General features: G+C 41.9%; 1 protein-coding gene across 1 annotated transcript in view; it reads left to right on the top strand.

Annotated features, from left to right (window-relative positions):
• The window catches only part of DCDC5 (doublecortin domain containing 5), a 71,511-nt gene extending 56,059 nt beyond the window's left edge, over window positions 1–15,452 (top strand). Inside the window, exons 18-21 of the mRNA XM_015426371.1 lie at window positions 4,798–4,934; window positions 8,968–9,147; window positions 10,518–10,668; window positions 15,289–15,452. Coding sequence (XP_015281857.1) covers window positions 4,798–4,934; window positions 8,968–9,147; window positions 10,518–10,668; window positions 15,289–15,452 — 632 coding nt within the window. The remainder of the gene's footprint in view (window positions 1–4,797; window positions 4,935–8,967; window positions 9,148–10,517; window positions 10,669–15,288) is intronic.
• The last annotated feature ends 469 nt before the right edge of the window (window positions 15,453–15,921 follow it).

The raw sequence follows: 15,921 nt of genomic DNA on the forward strand, positions 1-15,921 counted from the left end.
CCAACTACATGCTGACAAATTCCTGGGGATTTGAGGGGTGCAGCCTGGAGAGGGTGGGGTTTGCAGAGGGGTGGGACCTCAGACAGGTAGAATGCCATAGACTCCACCCTCCAAACCAGTCATTTTGTCCTGGGTAACAATTGTTGCCAATCTCCAGGTGAGGGCTACAGATTACTCACAATTACAACTGCTCTTCAGGTAGCAGAGATCAGTTCCTCTGGAGAAAACAGTGGACTCTGTCATCATACTCTGCTGAGGTCACCACAGCAAATTGACACTGTTTGCCCAAAGCCAGAGCACTGCCCCAGAGCCTCTTTCTAGATCCTGTTGTATTGCTTTCACAACGGGCTTTACTGCTAGTTAGAATATAAGACATGCTAAATAACTACGTAAGGAGCTGCGGTGGCTCAAGTGGTTAAGACGCTGAACTGCAGGCTGTTGAAGGTCAGTAGTTCAGCAGTTCGAGACCCGGGTGCCGCATGATGGAGTGAGCTCCCATCTCTAGTTCCAGCTCCTGCCAGTCTAGCAGTTCGAAAGCAAGAAATTGCAAGTAGATAAATAGGTACCACTTCGGTGGGAAGGTAACAGCGTTCCGTGCACCTTGGTGTTTTTAATCATGCCGGCCACATGACCACGGAAAGGTCTTCAGACAACGCTGGCTCTTCGGCTTGGAAACAGAGATGAGCACCGCAACCCTAGTCGGATTCGACTGGCTTTCGAGCAAGGGAACCTTTACCTTTACCTTAAATAACTATGTATATTTATTTTTAATTTAAATACAAATATACACTTTGTCTTCCATTGTTTCAATACATTACATTTAAAATGCTGATGATCCCCCCCCCAATTTAATACGGCATGGGGATTCCTACACCAGCATTGAACTTCCACTTTATACATTGGCTAGATCGACCAGAAATGTCCACTGATGGAAGGGATTTCTGTCAGCAGAATGCACCTTCCTTACTTGTTCTCCTGTTGCAACCCAAAATACCTCCATAAATTCTGTTTCTGGGGGAAAGGGGAACTCCAGGAACAGAATGAAGGGTAGTCACTGGGTGTGGTAGGAGGGCAAACTTGGTGAAATCCTTCCTCATTTCATCAACAGAAATCTTCTGCTGGATCTAATCTTGTGCCATCTTGGGTCCCTGCCACACGGCAGGGAAAACACTGGCCAAAGTGCGGCTTTTAAAAGCCGCACCAAAAAAGAGATGCCGCAGCGGGATCCCACGATCCCCTGAGCCACGGTGCCGTTGCTCCCCGGCACGATCAGATGCCGGGGAGGAAGGGACGATTGGGAGGGGGAGGCTGCCGAACTGTGCATGCTCAAGCATATGCAGTACGGACGGGGGCCGGGGATGTGCCAGCGGAAAGACGCGCCGGCGATCCCATGGCCGGAAGTGATGCGGCCTTTCGGAAAGAACCACCTAGGTAGGTGGTTCTTTTTTGCTGCGGGGTTTGGCCGGGAGGGACGGATTGGGAACGGGCTGGGAACGGGCGCAGCACGATTCCCAGATGTTGCTGTGGGATCGCGCCCGTTTGCTGCGGCCCCGATCCGTCCCTCTCCCGGCCCAAAAGCTCTCGTTTGAACAGGGCCTTGGTTAACTTTAAGTGCAGATAGGCAGGAAATTAGCACAGCTTTAATGTAATTCCATGAGCATCCACAGCTTAAAAAAATAAGCCTATGTGAGCACACTATAAATTGGACCACATTTTTAGAAGAAATTATTGTGTGTGCTCATCAATTATCTATCTATCTACCATTAAGACTTTCATTTGAATGGTCTGTTTGTCATTATAAGTACACAGAAACTGTGAAGCAGTGTTTGCAGATCCAGCGACATCACTATTACATTACCTGTACTGGATAATCTATTGAGTTAGAAAAACATGTTACTCAGCATGCAAGCTGTTGTCCATTGTGTGGGGAAGGAAAACTGAATTTTAAAACATGCCTTTCAAAGCTGTTGTTGCTCATTCCAGGCACTCTGTTTACTTATGGCTATGAGAAGGATTTAGACAACAACAATAAAAACCACACTAATTACTACAGAAATCCATAGAAAATTGCAATGTAATTGTTTCTTATCATCATATGATAATTTTTTAGTAGAGATTGGTTAAACATAAGTAACTAACTTCAGTTCACTGACTTGGGTTATTTGTAGAAAATATATTCAGGTGGGTAGCCATGTTGGTCTGAAGCAGCAGAACAAAGTTTGGGTCCAGTGGCACCTTTAAGACCAACAAAGTTTTATTCAAGGCTTCTAACTGCTTCTCCCCCTCCAGCAGCTCAAGACTTACTGGCTGAGAGTGTGTGAGAGACACAGAGAGAGAGATAATGGGTGGGGGAGGAGGGGAGGAACCAACAGCAGAACTGGAGCTGGGATTGGGGAGGAATCCTCATTGCCACTTGCCCATCTCCAATGGTGTTTTTCTCTTCTGACTAGAAGCCAGAGGAAAGTTATAAAAGGACAGCTCACGTGTCATTAATGGATGGGTGGGCACAGTGACTGATAGGGGGCAAGTGGAGAGGAGGCAGGATTTCCTCCAACCAGTGTCAGTTTGTACACACCACCTTTTAAAATGTTCCTTGCCAACCTGGACAGACAAACTGCCAAAGAAAGCTGTGGCGCTGTGGGTGAATGTGGACCCATCTCAGGCTGAAAAAGACTGCAGCCCTGCAAACACACAATTCTCCATGGCAAGGCAAGAGACTGAACAAGCAAAGGTGCCTCAGGCTGATCCATTGATAAACCAGTGGCCATTTAAACAGCTGCTTTTGGCAAGGGCACTCAGGAGGAGAGTGGTACAGGACACCTGTAGCACCTCAAGACCTTCAGTACCCATTAAAGCAATCTTTGAAATTTCACCTCACATAAACAATGTGATTGTGATTCCCAGGCAAACTCCTCTTTGAAGACAAGTTCAGTTGGCTGGCTGGCTATGTACAAGGAAACTGAGCAAGGCTAGATGCCTCTCTTTCCAGTGTTCAATAAAGAAAAAGAAAAAAGGGAAACAAAGGGAAAAAGGGAAAAGTGGGCTCCAACTATCACTCCCTTTCCTTCACAGAAGGCTGTCGCAGAGCTGCCTCCTCCCTTAAGAGGGCACCACTAAAAACAATTGAATGAATCTCTCCCTTTTTTGTCAGAAACAACAATCATTCATCAATACCATACAGAACAATACAATGCCAAAAGTACCTCACAAAAGAGGATGCCCTGCCAAAATGAGAAAATCCAAAAAGCGAGCAAATCAGTTTCTGCAAGAAAGCCATCTAAACAGTAACCAACTATACTATGAAAAAGACATTAATAATATGCAACATTTTGTTGTCGGTCCCCACTTGTATAAACTATGCGTGTTCCTGTTTGGTCCTTGGATCTCTTAAACTTCATTATGCTATGTGCTAACTTACTTCTCATCTTCTACCTATATGTATGGACTGGTAATTTCCATGTCATTCTATCTGAAGAAGTGTGCATGCACATAAAAGCTTATACCTTCAATAAAACTTCATTGGTCTTAAAGGTGAAAATATGTAACCCAAATATTTTAGACTGAATTATAGTTGGAAAACGCACTTTCTTTCTGCAGCTGGGAAAGGTGGGGGGGGGTTTGGGATATTAATAACTAGCCTGATACCCGTGCGTTGTATGGTATTTAAGTTCCGTAAATCCAGTTCTAATTCTGATTATGTGAAATTTGAAATGTGACATTTGTTGTAGGAATTCTAATGGAGAAGATTGTAGTGTAAGAAATGAAGTGAGACATACATACTTTTTTCTGTCCAGTGTAGGAGGGGGAGGGGGGAGGAGTATTAGAGGCCACTGTGGAGGTGGGGCTGCACCTGACAGACAACCACCTGTTAGGTGTAGGAGGTGGGTGGAGTGTGTTGGAAGCCATCAGAGAAGCTGGACCAGCAGCTATGCTTCACCTCACAGGTGGTTGTTGGCCACTCCTGATTTCCTCAAATGTCATTAGCTCTCTGCAGTCCTGTGTAACTGTTTTTTTTTTACCTCAGAACACTGAGCTCTGCAGCTGACCAATCAGAGAGTGGGGGGTGCAAGGAGGCAGCAGCCTAGCAGCCACATAGGAATCAATGGGTAGAGCACATTTTACTCCCTTTTACCCACTTAGGGGTCAAATTTCTAAAAAACCCTTCTTAGTGAGGACCTACCCCATGGTAGGAGTGCTCTCCCCAAATTTGGTGTCTCTAGGTCCAGCGGTTTGGCCATGGCGTTGATTTTAAGGTGAGGGGACTTTCTTGTATATATATAGATGAACTTGAAGAGATTATTTTACACCGATAACTTTTTCAATATAAACTTTTTGTTTTCTATACTGATTTTGTTAGGCTTATAGGTATAAATAAAAAACCTGAAATATATCAACAGGCAGCACATTCAATAGTTAATACAAGATCATTGGTCAAAGTCCAACAATCAGTACATAGTTTTCCATGTTTGTTCTGTAGGCTTCCTATTCCCCCCCTGCTTGCTGGAGCTCCAAGAAAATTGTTCTTAAGTGTTTGGAGAGTCTCTGGAGCAGCCAACAATATGGTGATGGTGGGAGTGGCACCTGCACCCTCATACACACATGGAAGTGCTTTTTACTTATGCAAGGGATGATTTGAGTCCCATTCCCAGTGAATACATGAACATTTATTAGTACAGGAAATACAAGACATTTTCTGTGTCCATTTGGCCTTTTTCTCTTTTTGTTTGATTGAATTAAACCAAAATACCTTCAGATAAGATGCATTAAAAATAACTGTCTAGGCCATCCTCATTTTAGGGCGGCGCATAACAAAATTTCAGCCAGCCAATATGGTGCCCACTAAGAGTCCCCTACAGCCTGTGGTAATAGAAGGAGGCTGGACTGAAGAAACCCAGGAAGAGATGAAGCTCATGGAAAATATCCTACATACAGAGGTATGAAACTGCACCTTGGGCTTGTATTTTGAATGATGAAATCGAAACATACTTTCAACACAAAATCTATACTACGAGCAGCTGAATCCAGTTCTTATCACAATTGCAGTTCCAGTGCTAAAGAGCAAGGTTAGAGGGGAAACCACAATAGGTTTTTTAAATGGCAAAACGAAGAAATAAGAGCACCATCTCATCCAAACATTTTAGCTTCCATATTTCCCTTCCCCAAATACTTCCTGAACAGAGAGTTCTACAGCCCGTCAGCGACTGCAGTTTCAGTAGAAGTCAAGGCCTGTGTTTTAGCACTACTGATTGGTAAATGACCCTATCACTTGCATATCTGCTGAGCCATCTTCTCTTAACTCCTCCTCCATCTGATGTTCTTGAATTCTAAGCCAGACAGCTAAACACCAGAATAATGGCCAAATACATATTTTTAAAATAGTTCTTGAATGCTATCATTTTTCCAGTTTGAATTAGTTATGGTAGCTATATTCAAGAAAGGATCTATTGATTTTAGGTTTTGACTCATTTTCATCTGATGACATTTCCCTTACAGATATACTAATTAGCATTTCTCAAACTGAAGTCCAGTTCCTCCAAAGAGGTCCATGAACCCTTTGTAAAGACAGAGGATCATCTCTTCTCAGGCCCATCTGGCTGATGTGAACTAGGAGCCTGTAGAGGACAATTGAAGGGTTCAAATGATTTTCTATTGATTATTGCTAGCATTCCAGGACTCTTTGGGGAAAAATAAATTCTTTGGGACTCTCCTGGAGAATTCAACTGTTAGCCACTAAGTAAAGTTGTTTTAATTCAAATTTAATTGACAGCAAATAATGTTTTAATTGGGCCAAGTGTTTTTATATCATCCTTTGAACTAAACTGGTACAACCATCCCAGCTGTCATAAGTGAAGACTGATGTTCTTGCATCAGCCTTCTTAATTGAGATGAGTTCTCAGAGTCCAAGATTTGCCCAGTTAGCTTAGCCAATTTCCAATTAGAACCCATCATAGGTGGAGATTTATGGGAACCTCTCTACTTCAAAAGAATTAATGAACAAAGCCTAAAATTGGGGTAAAACAGAGAAAAGCTATATATTGTAAGAGAAAAACTCTCTCTCCTGATGTGTGTGTTTTTAGAACTCTGTATTTTGTGTGAAGCTGAACATTTACCAAGATTATGGTATAAGATATTTGTAAAGACAGCAGCTAGCTAAAATATTAATTTTGCTACCAAGTTTTCTTTTTAAAGACAAAAAGGATGCTTGCCTAAAGAGAAATCATTAAGACACTCAGAACTGAACTGGTGTAAAGGCACCAGTAATTAATTGCCAAAGTTAGATGGATGATCCATCCTTTACTTCAAACGATCAAGCAAATAATTGGTCAACATGTTTTTAACTGACCTGGCAAGGATTCACAAGCTAAGTTAAAGGATGTCAAAATTAATTGGTTTAAATAAAGTTCAATTGTATTTTTATGGAATATAAGCTTAAGTTTTAAGAGTGCTTTTATAAACGTTAAAAAAGATAAATATCTCTGAATGTTTATAGCTGAGAATGAAAGCTTATGGATAAAATGTTTTTGTATGTTTAATGAAAAAGAAGAAAACTAGTTAAGGTTTTAATTTTCTAATAATGAAATGTGTTTAAAGCTAATAAACTGTTGACAAGAGCAAGAGTTGGAAAATGGCCAAGGGCTGACTAGGTGTGTAGGGACCCCAGCCAACATGGAAGACATAAATCATGGGCTGGTCAACTAAAGAAGCTAAGTCAGAAGGACTAACAAGCAAAAGTTGGGAGATGTTCCAAAAGGTTTAAGAAAACAAAATAATAAATCATGCACACCTGAAAGCCAATTAAAAGGTTCAATTTAAAATGTAGAACTTGTATTGTCAAAGAGGACCCTCTGCTGGCTAAAATGAGGTGATGTATTCTACAAATTAAAAGTTTTAATTTAGACAAAAAGAAACTTCATAAAATTATTACAAATATTTTGATGGACCAAAATAAAAACTGATAGATTCAGTGCATCTACAAGAGCTTTATGTCATAGGCTACTTTAAAACACTAAAAGACTTCATGTAAAAGGTTTAATTCTTTAGAATGTCATTGTAATGATACATGCTTTCATATTTTGTATACCTTTTAGTGAAAATAAGTTTATAAAATGCTTTAAGAATATCGTTATACTTTTATATGCATGTATTAATGTAAAAGGACCATTTTTGTAATGAAAATATCTAAAGTTTGTACTGAAAATGAACTCAGCCTGAGGGTTCATTCAAAGGTGAAAGGGGTCTAGGAAGGAAGCCAAAAGAAGTAAACAAAAAGATCAATCAACTTAATGAGCAGTGCACCTGCATTGTAGGAGTTGAGATGCAGCCAAGTAACATCCTGTGTGTCAAATATGTGATTGATGACTGACCAGACAAAGGAATCTAAACTCAATCAATCAATAAACCTTTAATGGCATATACAACATTAAAATAAAAGACAGAAAATGACACAATCAACTAAAAGTCTAGGTTAATTATAAAATCATGAAACGGACTTTCCCAAATTTTTCACTCTCATCACGTCCACTAAAAAATTGGCCACTGCCACAGTAATCTCTGCTGTTACATCGTTCAATAGAAATTGGCATTTTATTTCATTGGAAAGGTGATGTTTACCATGCAACCAAGTGTTTAACCATTTTTCCCTAGCAGATGCATGCCACGAACAGTCTAACAATATGTGATCAATTGAATCAAGAGAGTTAGAACCGCAGTCACATCTCCGTTCATGCTTAGGAATATTTTGAAACCTACCATACAGTAGTTTTGATGGAAAGGCATTTACTCGAGCAAGAGAAAACGCTCTTCGATAGCTAGGGCTATCAAGATTATACAAATACAGGGGGATACATCCCACAACATTCTTAAGACTTAATGTAGCTGAAGAACAGACAGGGGGATGAAGGGGCTGCAGTTTTTGAAGTTCAATATCTACCAGCCTGTTTGATTGTTTGGAAGATATACACTTCAGAGGAGAAAGCTAGCTCCTCCAAGGAGAGGCCCAAAGATCTTATTTTGGTTCTAATATTATAGTCCCAAGAGGTACTATGAATTTCCTTTAGCAGAAAAGACATTCTAAATGAAGTCAGTGATGATGTAAAGTGAGGAGGAGCAAGAAGAGTATATAAGCAAGCTCCTGGCTGTAACACATTGAACATCCACACTGATTTTTTTTTTTACCTTTACTCCCTGGATGGTTGTTTTAACTGTGTGGTTTATCGGCTAGCCACACAAATCAAAGAACTTTAGCGCCCTCGGGGCATTGGCTACAAGCCCATTCACTTTTCTAGGAATAGGCTCAGGAACTATGTCTCAGACAGCCAGGAGCTCATGGAGTCACCATTATGCACACTCACTCCAGAGTCTAGTAAAAAAGGCATTGGTTGCCAAGATCCAATAGCTTAATCTTAGAACTTGTTATTGGCTGAGTGGTACCAAGGACATGCAGGCTTAATATAGATAGACCATCATTATAGTTACTTCAGGATTAAAACTGAACTGATTTTCATTCTATTTTCCAATGCAAAGGATTTCACCATACAGACAGATTGTGCATCAAACTATCCTCCAAGGATCCTGTTGGAAGAAGAGCCACTTAAGTTGGAAAAGGTTGAAGGACAGCTTTTCTCAGTAGAGTGGTTGGATAGATGTAGGATTCACCCAAGAGAGATGCCACACTGCATGTGTAGTCAATAACAACCAATGATTGTTTTCAGTTGAATACTAGGGTGGAGAGGAGGGCTTGGGTGTCCATGAATATTTTTATATAGAGGCCCCTGGGTTGCTAAAGTTTGAGAACTACTGCCATAAATCATGCTTAGTTACATGAACAAATGTTTCTGTGTTTATTGCATTTTCAGGCATTACAAACATAATCCATGGTGAAATTATTATTTTTTCATCTGTTTGTTTATTTCTGTTTTGCTGCATGTAACTGAATGCCTAATGTCATGATTTTGGGAATAATTTTAGATGCACCTTTCAGAGATTCAAGCATTCCAGTCCAAAAGAAGTTATCCTTTTTCTCCTAAACTACTTGCAAAAAGTCACAGAAGTCTCTACAATCAGCCTACAACCAAAAGGGTGTGGGCTTACATGAATGGATATAAACCTGAGCAAGGAGTTCATGCCTGGGGAAAAACAATGGCAGAGGTAAAGATAAAGCAGAAAGAGTTTTTTTTCCAAACTGCTGTTGGATAGCTTAAACCCAGTTTCTGCATATTTGGATCTGGGATTGCATTAGTAAACCAAGTTCTATATCTAAATACATCCTGCCTAATATTTTCATTTACAGAAAGGGGAGGGTAAATTTTCACTGATTCCCCCCTTCTGCAGCAGAGCTCCAACATTTATTTATTCAATTTATATGATGCTCCATTCCTCATATGCAGAGCTCAGGGCAAGTTCCAGCAATTAAACGTACAGCAACACAGCATATTACAGTTTAAAACCAATTTGTTGCAAATTAAAACCTAACACTTCATTTACTACATCAAATCAGATGGTGCCTGAATATCTAGCACAGGTGGACAACTGGGGGCAGCCAGCACAGTGAAAGGGGGGGGAGGGAGGCTAACAGATCTTACTGGTCATCACTGTCCTCAACCATATGCCAGGTGGAACATCTTGGTCTTGCAGGCCCTGTGGAACTGAGCCAAGTCCCACAGGGCCCAGGTCTCATTAGACAGAGAGATCTCCAGTGCTTTTTCTGGATATCTGTCCTTCTCATGCAATTTTTAAAATTGTACTGTCTCTAAAGGGAGGCTACAATAGGGTTGCCACGTCTGAAGCTGTGCTGGAGTGGGGGAAGTGACGTGACCACACCGGGCACACTGGGGGCAGGGCCACGACCATCCGAGGGAAAATCATAGAGTTTTCCCTCGGATGACCGTGCCCCCGCCCTCAGTGTGCCCGGCGTGGTCGTGTCACTTCCGGGTGATGTGCATGTCGCGTGCTTTGGGGGTGGGGTTCCCCTGGGGCCCGATCCGCCGGCAGTGGGGAACGGGCCTCTGGGGCGGGGTTTTCCCCGCCCCCCGGGGGGACTTGGCAAGCCTAGGCTACAATGTAGTCCTTGACTTCTGGGAAGGGGGTGAAATCTGTTTTGTCTTCATTTAGAATAAGAGAAAGTCATTCAAGATTGGGCGATACATGAGAAAGTAGTTCAGGATTGGGTTTAGGGTTGCCAACAATGGGTTGGGAAATTCCTGAAGGTTGGGGGGGGGCTTTGGAGAACAGGGTTTGGGAAAGGGAGGGACCTAAGAGAATCCACCCTCCAAAGCAGCCATTTTCTCCAAGGGAACTGATCTCTGTAGTTCAGAGATCAGTTGTAATTCTGGGAGATCACCTGGAGGTTGGCGACCCTAAGTTGTATGCATTGTGTATGTGTAACATTTTCCTCAGTAGATGTGTGCTCTCTCTTGTGACTGATAGACTGGAAGTCAGTATTTTCTAGCTTGAAATATGTACTCACAAACCTACATGGACTACTGAAAACTAAACCAGTTTTTTTTTTTTAATTTCAGCTACTTGATAGCTGTACAACTCAGCTAAAAATGCCACAGCCTGCAAAGGCACTGTACACACCCAGTGGTGACCAACTGCATTCATGGGATGAAATAGAAAGAGACATGGTGCTTTGTGTTTCCACGGGACAGCCCTTTATGAGCAGAAAAGGTAATTTGGCACAGTTTCAGCAAAACTTTTGCGAATATCCAGGGGCAGATTGGTCATTAAGACTACCAGAAAAGCAAGTCCACCCCTTGCCAAGGCTTCCGGGTGACATCATTGTGCCTGGCACGTCAGCCTGAACCAGGCACTTTGGGGGCGGGGTTCCCCTGCCGGCCTTTTCTGGACCGGCGGATTGGGGACCCTTTTAGCGGGGGAACCTCCGCCCTCCCGGGGGACCTGGCAGCCCTATAAATATTTTCGCTTTTGCATATACACTGCATGCAAGTTCTAAAGCAGAATGGCAATGGTGATGATGCTAGCCCTTCTTTGTATAACTGAAGTTAGTTTTGCTCCTGGAAGTCCAGTTGGCATAGTTACAGGTGACTTTGCCTCAATCTGATTCAGAATAGACCCAAGCAGAATAAATGATTTAAAAACAATTCTGAAATAAATTTTAATATTTTAAGATAATAATTGACTATTGGAGTGATGTGGGCTGTTTTTCATTAATAGTCTTTCAACTGAGTAGTAGTTCTAGTGCATTTTATGGTGATTATATATTGTTTCTTGCAAGCTTGGATCCCTTTGGCCAGAAAGGCAGAGTTGCCAGGTCTTCCTGACTACCATAGAGTTTCCAATGATTCCTAGAGCAATGTGAAGTCACTTCTGGTTTTCTCTGAAAATTGTATCTTTTCAAGCACAATTCTGGTGCTCCCTATATCCTTTCCCGCCATCTCCTGCTGGGTGCCAGCTAGAGCTGCCAGCTCTGGGTTGGGAAATATCTGGAGATTTTGGGAGTGGAACCTAGGAGGGTGAGGTTTGGGGAAGGAGGGGACTTCATTGGGGTACAATGCCATAGAGTCTACCTTCCAGAGTGGCCATTTTCTCCAGGTGAACTGATTTCTGTTGCCTGGAGATGTTGTGATCCAAGGAGATCTTCAGCCACCACCAACTGGCTGGAAAACCTACAGGAAGCCGAGGTAAACATTTCTAAACAAATTTTAAAAATCAGGGCCCATTTCAGTTTGAGCGCCATTTGTGCTACCCAAAATGTCCTCAAAGCCCTTTGTGCTACCTGTTTCCATTTCCTGGAAAATGAAGGTGTAGTATTAGTAGTAGTAGTGGATTGTTAGAGGCTGGTTGTGAATGCTTTTGAAGGGAATCTGTATGTAGGAACCTTACCGGTGCATTAGATTTCATTACTATAAGACAACTGAGCATTTGTGGTAGGGTTGATTTTGAAAAATATGAGAGTTTGGCTAGGGATGCCAGCCTCCAGGTGGGACCTGGGAATCCCCTGGAATTATGGTTAATCTCCAGACTGCAGAGATCAGTTCCCCTGGAGAAAATGACTGCTTTGGAGGCTGGACTCTATGGCATTGTACCCCACTGAAGTCCCCATCCTCCCCAGGTTCCATCCCCAAATCTCCAGCATCCCTCCAACCCAGATCTGGCAACCCTGCAGCCAGCAGCCAGGGGGGACCTGGCAACCCTAACGTGGCACTTTAAAGTCAGTGAGCATGCTCAGTCTTCATCAGGTTGTTTTGGACTTTTTTCTTCTGTTTTAAAATTTACAAATTAATGTTTTTCTGTGAACGTCTGGTACTCCAAATATGCAGAAAGTCATGCTTTGTATATGGGTGGACCTCTAGCACTGTTCTTACAATAGTTACTCAAGCATGGTTTTCTAGAGAGAATGATATTTTAAAACGATGCGCTTAAGGCCAATAGCCTTGGTGATCTTGGTGATGTTATATTCTTTCACTACCAAAGTCTGCAAAATGCTCAAGATTCACTGTAAAAGATTTATTGAGACTGAATTAAACCTGTGGTGTACATGTTCATGCTGCGTTGAAGTCAGGGGAAGAGGTTATAGGGTATATGTAATTTTAGTAATTACATTGGGCTGCATAGGCCAATTCACAGTGTTTTGTTTCATTTATAAATGTTATATATCATATTCCACCTTTCCCACATCTTTCTTCTGTCGTATACCATGCTGAGACTACTGGATAGCTAATCAGATTTAAAAGGTTATATTATCCATTTCCTTTCACAACCAAGTAGAATTAATCTGGTAAAGACCTCTGGGAAGGTTTTGAAAAACCACACTGCTGCAGTATACCACCCAGTTCAGTTGCCCATGATCTGTTCCAGCAGAGATACTTTAGTTAAATCAGTAGTGTCCTAAAGATACAATAAATGCTTTTCAATTTTTTAAAAAATCCTAATTTAAAAGTAAGTGAAAAACAAAGGGGACCCCCCCAAAAAAAATTATTCATAGATCATCATCCTGATAATTAAAATGAGACAGAACATTTATCCTATTTCCCCATCAATAATTAGCTGTCATTTGTAATCCGCTTTGAATGTCAGTGAGAAAGGCAGGCTATACATTAAGTAAGTAAATAAACAAGCAAGCTCCAAAAACCACTACAAAGGTCTGGTTTCCTGTGGAAGAGAGAGATCCAAAAATTTACAACAGCATAACAGTGCCCTTTGATTAATATTTTCCCTGCTCCCACAAAATGTGTTTTTCAAAATATATATTTGTTAAAGGTATCAGCATTCCATTTAGACAGGAATTCAAAATTAATGTACAAATCATCCTAGTCACGTAAAAGAATATCTGACAATGTGTGCTAACTGCTGCATATGATAGATGTCTACATGTTAGCAAGCCGTTCTACATGTTAAGACAACCACATGAAGTTATTATACAGAAGGGCGGGGGGGGGAGTGGTAGACTCCAGGTGGCTGGTGCAACATCTGAACCAGCCCTTAGATGTCTAGCGTTGTGCCAAAACATAATAGTAAATCTCTGTATGTATGTTTCTGTTTCACAGTCTTGGGTTTTCTAACTTCCTGTACACAGAGAAAGCCTTGCTATTATTCCTTTTCCATCTCAGGACTTCCAAATAATTTTCCCCCTGGTGGTATAAATTTCATGAGATTAAGGAAATCATATGTTTCCAAAAAGGATTTAATTCCTGCCACTGTGTGTGAATACTGCATAAATACAAAACGGGCTGGATTTGTAGAATCAATATGAAGTGTACATTTTCCACGACACTTTTTTCTTTAATCTAGTATGGAATCAAAACAAGTAAATATAAAAGCATACTACTGATACTGCATTGTATCCACTCAACTGCCAATGCAACGTATATAGATTGCCCCCACTTTCCCCTTCTTCCTCCAGCAATTCCTTTTTACTCCCAGAATGCTGATGCCTGGAGTTACAGGATTTTGGTGAAGAAAAGAAAAATAGGTTAGAGGACTCCAGTGAGAAAGGTGAACTGGCAAAATCACATCCCTCCCCCGGCTCTGTTCTTCCTCCTTCTTGCTGCCATGTCACTTGTTCCCATGCAAATCCTGCCCCTCCAAGTATTATCTTACTGATGGGAAAAAGGAAATGTGGGCAGCTGTTATGCTGCCAGGAGTTTGTAGAATATTAAGCAGCAGATTTTTAAAAAACTTCTGGTCCAGCAGATTTTCCCCAGACAACATGGAAAGAGGGCCTGTCTGGACTTTGGAAATGATCTGGAATAGGCCCAGATTACCCTCTCTGTTTCACAAAGGGTGATTTCCCACTAGCGCTGCTCCGGGCTCACTCTTCCCTTTTGCCTCGATGGTAGGTGTCAATTTCACACAAGCTGCTGTGCGGCACCATTTTGCCCCACAGCTTCGTGCGATTTTCCCTGCGTCTACTCAATCCTGTTTTTTGAGGATTGAGTAGATGTGGGGAAAACCGCACGAAGCTGTGAGGCAAAATGTGGCCGCGCAGCAGCTTGTGTGAAATTGACACCTACCATCGGGGCAAAAGGGAAGAGTGAGCCCGGAGCAGCGCTAGTGGGAAATCACCCAAAATGTCCGCAAGAAACTGCCAAGAAAACTACCTGCAGTGCCCACCTCTCAACATGCTGCTTGGTGTGGTGATCTGGTCACAAAGTTCATACCAGTCAATGAGTGTTTCAGCAAAAGTAAACACTGTACTGACCATTGACTCTTCATCTAGAGGATCTAAACTAATATTTTTAGCTAGAGAAGGGGAAAGGTGCTTGATACAACCAAGTATTATGAGATGAACAAATTCATATGCTGAACCAGTAATTATAAACTTCAGCAACATAATTGCCTTAAAAGACAACAGCCTGTTGGGGCTACTGACCTCACTAAATATAGTTCCAGTCCTTGGACATCACTGTGAACTTGCATCCATGTACCTGGATTTAACCCAGATCTAGAATGTCAGTGCTACAGAGGATGGAAAGATCTCCACTTCTCTGTGGGCATGACAGTGTTCTCAGTATGTTTGGTCCAGGCCCTGGCACCAGCATAGGTCAATGATGTCACTGACTGGCATCAGTCTATCAAGCCCACATTTAGTTCTAAAAGGGGTTTAATCATAAGGAAGTCTCAGTCCAGACAGAATACAGATGTACTAGATTAATTCAGGATCAGAGCTAAGCAAGTTTGCCTGTGTTTTACTAAATCTTTTCATCTAAATATCCCACTATCTTGCCCATATACCAAGGCAAGACTTTCAAATTAGTTATATATTTGTTTATTGAAGAATTGTTTGAAACAGCCCTTTAATTGTTAAATTTCGAACTGTGATTTCAGCCATGAAGCATGATGTGGAAGTTAGAGCTCTGTATGCCAGAATGCAGAAGCAGCAAGGTCCAGAAGCAACTGACATTACTGTCTCACCATCGCAAAAAATTATAGGACAGGTTGTATCTTTAAGAGTTATAGGGTGGTACTGCATGCTACACGATTGGCCATAAATTCAGTATTGTCAGTGTTATATTTATGTGATGTTTAAACTGGTTGGGTAATTGATATTGTCCAATATCTATAGATACAACTTAAGATAAATGGACCCTTCAGGTTTACCTGGCAAGAAGCTAGGACTGATTCCGCAAAAGCAGTTGTTGCGCCCTTGATCTCCCAGTTTCCCCAGCTGCACTGCTCAGTTTCCCACTTGTCCTGCTCAGTTTCCCACTATTTGCTGCGCAGCCGCATTTTGACCCACATCTCCCCCTGATTTCCCCTGCGTTGTCTTGATCCTTAATCGGGGGGGGGGGAGATGCGGGTCAAAATGTGGTTGCTCAGCAAATAGTGGGAAATTGAGCAGGACAACCGGGGGAAAAAGAGATTGGATTTATACCCCACCCTTCACTTGGAGTCTCAGAGCGGCTTACAAACTCCTTTCCCTTCCCCTCCCCACAACAGACACCCTGTGAGATGGGTGGG

Source organism: Gekko japonicus, unplaced genomic scaffold (assembly GCF_001447785.1).
Source record: "Gekko japonicus isolate JY-2015 unplaced genomic scaffold, Gekko_japonicus_V1.1 scaffold742, whole genome shotgun sequence".
Classification (NCBI taxonomy): domain Eukaryota; kingdom Metazoa; phylum Chordata; class Lepidosauria; order Squamata; family Gekkonidae; genus Gekko; species Gekko japonicus.